This window comes from Hemitrygon akajei, chromosome 15, assembly GCF_048418815.1.
Source record: "Hemitrygon akajei chromosome 15, sHemAka1.3, whole genome shotgun sequence".
In the NCBI taxonomy this organism is placed as follows: Eukaryota; Metazoa; Chordata; class Chondrichthyes; order Myliobatiformes; family Dasyatidae; genus Hemitrygon; species Hemitrygon akajei.
This window is the reverse complement of record NC_133138.1, coordinates 63,629,434-63,640,220: the sequence shown is the minus strand read 5'-3', so window position 1 is coordinate 63,640,220 and position 10,787 is coordinate 63,629,434. Positions and strand designations below refer to the sequence as shown.

The following is a 10,787-nucleotide window of genomic DNA, read 5'->3' as shown; positions in this document are numbered from 1 at the left end:
GTGGGATCCCATTGGAGATGGCGAAAGTTACAGAGAATTGTGTGCTGAATGCGGAGTTTGGTGGAGTGGTAGGTGAAGGCGAGGAACCCTATCCCTGGTGGGGTGCTGAGAAGATGGGGTGAGGGCAGACGTGCCCGAAATAGAAGAGATGCAGTTGAGGTCAGCATTGATGGGGGAGGAAGGGGAGGGAGTGTCAGAAATGGACCAGGTGAATTTGCGGGCAAGGTAGAGGTTGGAGGCAAAGCTGATGAAGTCGATGAGTACTTCATTGGTGCAGGAAGCAGCACCAATGCAGTTGTCGATGTAGCATATGAGAAGTTGGAACGTAGACTGTTCCATGTCATCACCAAAGAGGCTGGCGTAGCTGAGCCCATGCGAGTGCCCATGGCTACACTTTTTGTTTGAAGGAGGTGGGAGGAGCCAAAGGAGAAATTATTGAGAGTGAGAACAAGTTCCGCTAGACGGAAGAGAGTGATGATGGAGCAGTACTGGTTAGATCTGGTGTCCAGAAAGAAACAGTGAGCATTGAGAAAGGTGTATAGGGATGGGACACCATAGTGAAAATAAGATGATAGGGGCCAGGAAACTTGAAATTATTGAAAAGAGCAAGTGCATATGAAGTGTCACAGATGTCGGTGGGAAGAAACTGAACCGGGGGGATAAGACTGAGTCGAGATGTGCAGATATAAGTTCAGTGGGCTAACTGGACATGCAGGTTCGTGGATCTTGAGTAGGAGGTAGAAAGGGGAGGTGCAGGATGAGGGAACTATGAAGTTGGTGGCAGTGGATGGGAGATCCCTGGAGTTAATTAGGTTGGTGATGGTGTGGGAGACAATGGCCTGGTGCTCTTTAGTGGGGTCCTGTTTCAGGGGTAAGTAAGAGGAGGTGTGTCTTACCGTAGCAAGGTACTACAGCACCCACACTTATCTGCAGGTTTGATGGTGAGGTTAGAATTAGTGCAGAGAAGGTTTCCTTCCATTTTGTTAAATGCTGATGCATTTCAAGAGCAGTTTTTTTTATTACAATTTTTTCTCAGTTCCTTGGTTCGCTTATTTTGAGGAAAAGCACTTTCTAAGGTTGACTCCCTACTGCAAATAGTCACTGCCATGTGCTTCTGAAAATGAAACATCACACCGATGTGAAACAAATATTTAATTGTCCTGACTTAGTGGCTTAGCTGCATGTTAAAAATCACTGGGTGGAGGTATGTCTCTAACAAAAGGAGCTGGAGGACACTCCTTTCCTCCACTAGCCTGCAGGTCACCTTTGGGCAAGGTGTAGCACCTGCTTAGGCCCCCGATCAGGATAATGTGAAACCATGGGAGCAGGTGGTGGATGGTCATATGAGCAGCTGATGCATATTACAAGTCCCGATAATGCAACCACAGACGCCAGACAGGCAATCCCTGAAGAGTATTGATAATGGCTGGGGTCACTTGCCTTCTAAAGACACTGCCCAGAAGAAGGGAATGGCAAACCACTTCTGTAGAAAAATTTGCCAAGAACAATCATGCTCTTGGAAATCTATGATTGCCCACATCATATAATATGGCAGATAATAATACTGACGATAGTGATAAACCAGTGACTCAGATTTTTTTTTGTTTTGTTTTGCCTCTTCTTGAATTTCTAAATGATTGGGAAAGTGTCCAATGCATAATGAAGAAGTACATTGCAGTTTTCCCTTTGTGAACATTGATTTAATACCTGCTTTTGTCATTTCAACAATGACATACTCTGAAATATTCCCAAGCTCCTGTTAAAATTACTAATATAATTTTGAAAAAGAAATAGACAGAGGGAAGATGATGATGAACAATGCCAAACTTGCTCAAAAATTATAGTTTGTAGCATATTATCATTTCATTTTATTTCCTGAATTTTGTTGATTGGGAAATATTTCTATTTACACTGTGAATGCTAATGGAAATTGGATTGAGGGGCTATTGAGTTCAATGAAATTCTGAAGTTGAATTAATATCAATAGATATATAACCATTTGCCCAAAATGCTTCTATTCAGTCATCAATACAATTCTTTCATATTGTCGGTTCAACCTTTTATATTTCTAATTCTGTTATTTAATGTTATTTGTGTTTATAGATTATAATTTAAAGATTCTTAAATAAAGACATTTAAAGATTCTAAAGTGTGAGGATTGCTCCCATACCTTTGTATGTACAGAGTAGGTCTCCTTCTAAATTATGCTATTTGTGGAGATGCCCTATTGCTGAGCTAAAAGTTAATGTGAGAACACAAGAACCTAGGAAACAGAAGCAGGCATAGGCCATTCAGCTTCTTGAACATGCCCCCAGTCAATAAGATCATGGCTGATCCTGTGCCTCCTAATCATTGTGCTACTTCACTTACTGTCCAAAACCTACTGATCTCAGCTTGAACTACACTCAAAGTCTTAGCATGTCAAGCTTTCTAAGGTGCAAAATTGTATATTAGAGAATATGAGTGGAATTTAGTGGATAAATGACTCCCCCTCCTACTTTATTGAGATATTAGGATTCATGTTGACTATTTGTAGGGAAGCATAGTGACTTATCAATTTCAAGGCTTTAGTCTTCCTTCTGGCAAACAGTGGGTCTATGCAGAATCTCCGTTGCAACTTTTCAATCGTAGTATGGTGAGGGGAGCTGGAAGCAGGGAAACTAGAGATAACCTGAAGGGGATATTAAATGGACCAGTAACAACTCCAGCACATTTACTAAACCTAAACATTTACTGTGCTTGCATGATATATGTTCTCCCAACTTGTACCTTGACAGCAAGTGACAGGATCTTATTTTACACCCAAAGTATTTATTACTGTAATTGTAACAAGCAGAAGTTTTGGCCAGTCAACACAGGACCTGCACAAGTTACCAACAGCTGGAAGCACAGCTGTAGAACAAAAAGAAAATTAACTATTTAAGTTAAAGATATCTCTTGTGAGACAGAAAATCTTATATGCGGCTGTGTTTTAAATGAGTGAGGAGCAAATGCCATAATCACTAAAACAACTTTGAAAGTTATAATTATCTTTTTTGCCTTTAAGGTCATACATACTGCTGACTATTGACCAGTAAATTCAGTGCTTTGTAAGTGGAGGAATTACTAAATAAAACTGAACATGTGAGCTCAGTATTTAGCTATAGAGATGTAATAATTATCCAACGATGCATTAGTGAGGAGTGTATGTAGTTTAGTTAATCTCCTTTGTTGTATCGGACCCAGAACCATCCCATTTGATAATATATTTATATGTCAATGTTTAAACCAAAAGCATCAAAAATACCATAGCAATGGACTAAAAATAGAAATAATTTGTGTATTAAGCTCAGGTGCCGACCCAGCAAGTAAATGCACTACCTGGTGCAGCACTAATCTAGGCAAACCAGAAGATCACAGCTTTGATTCCCAAGCTGTGTTAAATTAGCTGATCTCAGTCAGAATAACAGATGGGCACTAAAACAGGTCTCAGCAGCCCAGGAGTGGAAAGCAAAAGTATTACTCTTGGTTCCTCATCCACAACTGCTCTAGAGTGACCTCTACTGGAAAGACATAAAAAAGAAAAAAGGCTGAGACGCCAGGGCAATCGGATCCATGAGAAAATAAACTGAAGAAACAGAGGTGAATGAACTTTCATCCTGATTGAAAAGCTATAAATATGTAATATGGAAATTAGATGCAAGGCAGAATGACAAAAGAGAAAGACCATGATAAAGGGTAAGAATGTTGAAAGATATGGTGCAGGTAAAGAAATAAAAGTAGGGTTCAGAGGAGGTGCAAATACCAACAGCAGTGCAATTGTCATCATAGATATCATGACTATGAATTGAAGTTACAGAATGCAAAGAGGAGACTGTGAAGTTGGGAAATGTCCAGTTAAGTGGTGCTCCTCAAGCTCACATTGTATTTAGTTAGAACAGTGATGATAAAAAGTCAAAATAGGAATATGGCAGTGAATTAAAATGGCAAGTGACCGGAGGTTTGCACACTGAACAGCAAACTAACTCCTAATTGGCAATTTGTAGGAAAGACTATACTGTATGCAGTGAATACGTACCCTGTGCTTGAAGAAATACAGGTTAAATGCTGTTTTGCCTGCAACAACTGTGTAGGGCCTTGTGGTGGGAAAAGAGAGGAAATAAGTGCAAAGTCAGAATTTCCTTTTCTTCCACAAGAGGGTTTCCATGGCATTGGAGAGGTGATGGGGGAATGGACTGGGGTATCACAGACTGTTTGAAATGCTAAAATAGGAGGAAGGAGACTACTGTGTTGTGATTGAAGTGGCAGAAATGATGATCCATTGAACATAGTTCTGCTGGGATGGAAGATAATTGTAGGGAACCCCAATGGATACTGGAAGGAGGGGAAAGCAAAGGGCTAGGAAATGGACCGTGAAGGTCCCTATCAACCAGAGTGAAAACAACAGTCACTGACTGAGATAGAAGGCAACTATATGGGAAGCAAAAGTATAATAACTGGCAGCGCTGGAATGCATTTAATGGAGAGGAAAAACTGAGGGAATGGAGCAAATTAATTACAGAAAGCAAAGTAACACACAAAACAGCATCTGTGCAGCACAATGGACAAATGATGTTTCTGGTTGAGATCCGTCATCTGGACCCTCCCTAGATGCTACCTGACCTGCTGAGATCCATTATTGATTCATGTGCTGCTCCAGACTCCAGCATCCTCAGTCCCTCTTGTGTTTACAGTTACAGAATGTGGACTGGGCTGGAAGTGTAGCTATGGAGTGAGTGAGTTAATTGTTCGAGTCAGTAGACAGCCTTCCTCTAAAGTGGAAATATGGAAGTGTGTAAAGTAAGCAAAATCTTGCAAGTACACCAAGGTAAAAAGCAAAAGGAAATTGAAAACAAAGTTCAAGAGTTATACACTTCAGAACAAAATAAATGCTACCAGTACAGACTGATGCACTTGAAATAAAAGATGTAAGAGGGAACTTGAGAATGGACAAAGTAAGTTCCATATATCCTGCAAAAGAAAAGCCAGAGACACATATAGGATGCTTGGACAGCTTTTTTTTTAAATTAGAGAATGTGGGTGATGTCAAGGGAGATGTTTAACCTGACTGTTGGTGAGTACAAGCTGATTAGACCTGCTTTCAAAATGCAAATGTTATGTTCAAAGTTCAAAGATCAGAGTAAAAATTAAGTATCAAAGTGCATACTTGTTCCAATTTTCTTGCAAATAATCGTAGTAGAATAAAGAAATACAACAGAATCAATAAAAAAAACTAGACACAAAGGCTGACAAACAATGAATATGCAAAAGAAGATAAACTGTGCCAGTAAAGAAGCAAATAGTATGGAATAAATAAATAAATAGTATGGAAAACATGAGGATTATGTGGGAATTTTGTCATACTGAGTTAACTTTGATACCCTGTTTTGCAAATGGTTTGTAGAATAATGGCTAGAAACTTTGAACCTGCAGCAGTGAATGGTGTCCCTTGATGAAGATTGCACCTGGAGGTGTCTGTGGGGGTGATGTTTTATTGGAAAGGTACCACCTGTAGAGAAGCCAGAGTTAAGTCCTAGGGATTTAATTCCGGCATTTTTAAAAGGCAGATACTGTATGGCTCCATACCACAGATATTTTAAAGTTGATTTTGTTTACTTGCAATAAGTATTAAAATGCTAACGTGACGGGCCTATGCCACGATTGATCTTTATAGCCACGAAAGCGAATACATTTCTAGCACCGATAATTCTACCGTGCCCAAGTTTCCCAAACACTGGCCTTTTAACAATACACAGGATCAGTGCCGCTGTCAGTTGTCGAATTAAACATTTAATTACATGACATTCAGTTGTACATTCGCTATCGGTATCAGAATTGCTCAGCCCTCTAGTCAAAACAGTCTCATAAACATCAGAAAACATGAAATCGCCGAGCGTTTGGCTTTTGAGCTTCTAAGCCATGTTTGTTTCTTGATTTAACAGGGTGCGTGGTGATTGCAGATTCAGGTTAGGATGACACAGGCACACAGTGACTTTTTTTTCAAAAGAGCTAGTTTTGAGGTAAGCAAATAAATCATACATGACGCAGTTCCAAGCTTCCACACGTGTGCACAGCACCCAATCAAACAGCACACAATGAACAATTTCCACGTAGTATTATTTGTTTGCTTCGGTATATTATTACAGGAAGCGAAGGCGAGAAGTAGAGATATTAATTATCGAAAGAGTTATGATTGAAAACAGACTGAAGGGCAACAAAAAGCATTTTGATAATATATACTATATAATATATATGAACAATGATTATCGGATATCAAATGGATGCTTGGAACTGGTGCGATAACATCTCGATATAGGAATGAGCACAGAAACCACGTCACATAAAGATGTGCAGTTCATTTACTGTTTAACAAACGGGCAGAATGGTTTCTACAGTCCGACAACACAATCCATCCGCACCTTGACAAGTTAAAGTACTGGGAATTTTCAGCGGAAAAAAATCTATATACTAGCTATATCCTCACATTTAGTGTATTATGTGTACCATTACGAGTTGTACAGTAACGTTATAACCGTTAGTAAATACTTATATTTTGAGTACAATGTGTTAAAACTTTGGGAAAAAAGTACTGTCGAAAGCCTTTTTCACATCAACATTGTAGTACTAGCACTATTCGTATGTTTTTTTTTCTCTGTATAAGAATTTGTTATTATTGGAGTGTATGGGAACAGCCAGCCAAACCAAATAATAAACAAGTTCCAATCTTGAATATAGAATATATTCGAGTATTCGTTACTTAGTTGTATATCCGACTTTTATAAATATTAATCTTAGAATTAAGATTCCTTAGTTATAGGTGTGTTCGAATAAAAAGAAAATAAAAGTGTGTAACTCCATTTCATCAAGGGCATAGGGGTTATCAGAAACCCAATTAAAGGCTTCAGTCATTTATAATCCGATTTCTGCCCACATACAGTACAAGCTCTGTTCCACAGCGATTGACATCGCCTGAAGCAGGGCTCTATTCAAGTATTCTGGACAATATTTTGATATATGGCTGGTATGATGGGACCGAAGCACTGAATAAGTCATCTCAGTCCCTCACTGGGCAGTTCCTAAAGATAATTAGACGCAGAAGACACCCGCAACATTTAATTCAGTTTACTCCTCATCAGTGAATCTGGGGGAAAGAACGATCCTGTTAAATATAACTTGTTTCAAGTAACTAGAGAGCAGTGCATTGCAAATTGTGGATGCTAGGTGAACCACGACTATTAAATTTAATACCAGCTCGCAAGTACAGTATTTTGCCTCTTGGGTGAAAAGCGGCACCTCCCTGGTATTCGTCTGTAAACCGTCAGGTGTGTTGGCCATTTTGAGTGACAGGAATTATTTTTTCCAGCGACACATCAGTCTCATATTCTCCATTGCTGGACAGAAGACTGACCGCCCCATGTTGGGACACCGGGGAAAGCTTCATGCAGCGATTGGGATCCATAGGATTTTCCTGAGTGCACGGCACCGAATGGGGGATCAGGTAGACGCTGTTCTCCACTTTATCTAGGGAGCCACCGGGGTTATAGGCGGACACACCGTTGTGGATGGTGACCGTCTCCACCGCGTCGCTGTTACAGAAAGCGTCGCAGCCCAACAGGGTGGAGAAAGCCTTGCGGAAATCGGCGTTGAAGGCGTAGATGATGGGGTTGAGGGAGGAGTTGGCCCAGCCAAACCAGACAAACACGTCGAAAGTGCTGCCACTGACGCACGGCAGATGCGCCGCCTTGCTGTTGGCATGGGCTTGGGTCCCGCAAAAGGGCACGATGCAATTGAGAATAAAGAATGGTAGCCAGCAGCAAACGAAGACCCCCATGATGACTGACAAGGTCTTGAGAACTTTGGTCTCTCGTTTGAAGGACATTTTGAAGGAGCTCTCGGGTTGCTGGATGTCCGCGTTGCTGCCGCTGCTCCTGCTGCTCTGGCAGTTCTTGGCGTGCACGGCTGCTCTCTCCAGGGCCGAGATGCGCCGAATCTGCTTCTGGGCGATCCGGTATATTCTGGTGTAGGTGACGATCATGATGGCCACGGGGATGTAGAAGCTGATCAGAGACGAAGAGATTGCATAGGTCCTGTTCAGGCTCGAGTCACAGTTCTCCCCTGGGTATTGAGAATTGTTGTAATCCAATACTATGGTGCGCTTAGCCTTGTGCCAATTCAACTGCACAGGTATAAAAGAGATCAGGATGGAGAGGGTCCAGGCCACACTGATCATCACAAAAGCCACGTTAGGTGTCATCTTGCGCTCGTAGCGGAATGGGCTGGAGATGGCCCAGTATCGGTCCACGCTAATGATACAAAGATTCAGGATGGAGGCTGTGGAGCACATTATATCAAAGGCTACCCAGATGTTACAGAAAGATCCAAAGGGCCAAAACCCCGCGATCTCGCTCACCGCCTTCCAAGGCATCACCAAGACGGCCACCAAAAGATCGGATACAGCCAATGAGATCACGAAGAAATTGGTAACTTTCGATCGGAGATGGCGAAATCTGATCACCGCCGCACAGACCAGAGTGTTCCCCAGTAGCGTGGAAAGTATCAACAAGGAGAGGAAACAGCCCGTAAGCACGCGAAACGATGAGTCCTTCTCAGTATCCTTCGAGCCCCCATCCATGGTGGTCGTGTTCAGCCTCATAGCTCCAAGGAGGGAGGACCCCTCGTTCATTTCCCCAACTGTGATCGGCTTTCGCAACTAAACCTAACAAATGCGATCATGCCGAAAAATGTCCTTTCATACTTCCAACAAAAAAAAGACCTACCTTCAAACCAACCCCACGGTGGCTCGGTCCACTATTAGTCAACGTATTTTATTCGGATTTAGTTTTATTTTAAAATCCATAATCGCGACGTGCAGCAACATTTCTTCCCCGTTGGTGGCCTGAGGGAAAAAAGTAACTGTGACTATTATACAGTTCCCAGGTGCAGGAGTCCAAAATTCTGCAGAAAAGAATACCCCCTATATATTGCATACTAACACGGTATTGATCCCTTGTACACGTCCATATTTATTTTTCTTCTCTTGTATCGTACGGAGCGTATAAATCTAATTTAGTAGCGGTGCGAGATTCTTTGTAGCTTTCAAAGCTTCTGTCTCAGAACTTCTCAATTTAGATTCCCCTCGCCTCCAGCGTTAAAAAAAAAAGTCCACATACTCTACGCTCTGCCATTCACTCGACTTTCCTTAGAAATATCAAAAGATCAGAAATCAAATGTAACCTTTAAATAACCATAAAATTGCATGAATTTCGTCCAGACAACAATCCGCTTCGATTCGCACTACAGCTGTGATCACTGGTAGGTCTACACCCAACAACTGCTATAATAAGATGAAAGCCGAAAATGCTCGGAACACGCGGCAAGTCGGACAGCCTCTATGCAGGAAGGAAGGCAGAGTTAATGTTTCACGGTGGCAATCCTATGTCAGAAAAGATTTCCGATGTACTGAAGATGTTGGTTTGTAACGAAGCATTTGCATGGTGTTTAAAGATAATACTCACTCCATCTGTACCACATCCCAAATCTTAGACAACTTTACGCAGGAAGTCTTCTCAACAGAAGTAGTTTGTTGGGGAATGTATGATCCGCGATGATTCGGTTAATCCCGCTCATCTCGCCATTCGGAATGTGCGCCTTTAATCTTTCCAGTGTAGCTTTGATCCGACACGCCGATGTTTTCCTAGGCTGCGTTTGCACAGGAAGCAAAACTGTGAAGTACTCCAACCTACGTAAAAACACTTCGTACTCTTCTGTCCCTTCTCTCCCGAGAGGATGTCTGTTGACCATGCATTAAGCACTATCGTATAAACTCGCTTTAAAGCGAAAATACACGGTCGCCGCGATTTTCACGTCCATGTCGAGAAAAATGCAGCTCCCAGTGACATCCTGTAATTACGTCGAGGAGCACACGCAGCCAAGCACTGACACCAGAAATCTTCATCACAGTCAAGTCGCCGGCTTTGGTGCATGTGTCGTCATTCACAAAATGTGGCGACTCGTAGTAGCTCTTCCGACCTCTTTTTATCTATTTCTCGAGTTCCGTCGATAATGAATGACCTAAAATCTGGGATTACCGGACGCGATCTTGTTGCGCCATCAAGCGGTTTACGGACAATGTTCTCGAAGGCAAAGTGGCGTTTCTGGTCGGGGACTATGCATAAACACTGAAGTTCATTGGCTCTTACAACCAGCGAGGTGGCAGGAGGGTCACTGAACAACCCTGTCGGTCAAGAGGAGGGCAATAGCTGTTTATTCCCCTCCATAGATATTACCCGACTTGCTGAGTTCCTCCAGCATTTTGTGTGTTGCAAGATTTCCAGCATCTGCAGAATCTCTTGTGATTATGAAGGCAACAGTTTAACCATGTAAGCAAATACTCCGGAATACAAGTAGGTATGGCAAACCTCTATTAACGCAATTACTTTTCCAAAGTTCAAGTGACTACGTTTCCTTTGTCACGGCATCAGTGATGTGGCGAGGTGACCTTACCTTTCCTAGATTCGTTATATACAGTTGGGGAACAGTTTGCAATTTATAAAGTAGCTTTCGCTTGAAATTTCCGTACCATGCTTAATATGCACCGACTATTTTACAAGTTGTCAGCTCCGGCCAGTCTATAATAAAGCCAGAAATTCAGGGCGCACAAGCAGGTCAAATAGCATCTGTGAAAATGGAAACCAAGTTAACGTTTCAGATCACAAAGCCTTCGTCTGAATTCCAACTTGTATTTCGTTTTCTTTCACGTGCAAGAAAAT

General features: G+C 41.8%; 1 protein-coding gene across 2 annotated transcripts; it reads right to left on the bottom strand.

Annotated features, from left to right (window-relative positions):
- Positions 1-5,827: 5,827 nt before the first annotated feature.
- LOC140739414 (D(1) dopamine receptor-like) lies at positions 5,828-10,119 on the bottom strand. 2 transcript variants are annotated; one of them, XM_073067695.1, is made up of 2 exons: positions 9,534-10,119; positions 5,828-9,216 (listed from the first exon to the last, which is right to left on the bottom strand). In XM_073067695.1, the coding sequence occupies exon 2, from the start codon at positions 8,699-8,701 to the stop codon at positions 7,337-7,339; it is 1,365 nt and encodes a 454-aa protein (XP_072923796.1). In that variant the 5' UTR covers positions 8,702-9,216; positions 9,534-10,119; the 3' UTR covers positions 5,828-7,336. The 2 variants fall into 2 exon arrangements, with proteins under 2 accessions (XP_072923796.1, XP_072923797.1); XM_073067696.1 differs by having other exon boundaries at positions 5,828-8,914.
- Between the last annotated feature and the right edge of the window lie 668 nt (positions 10,120-10,787).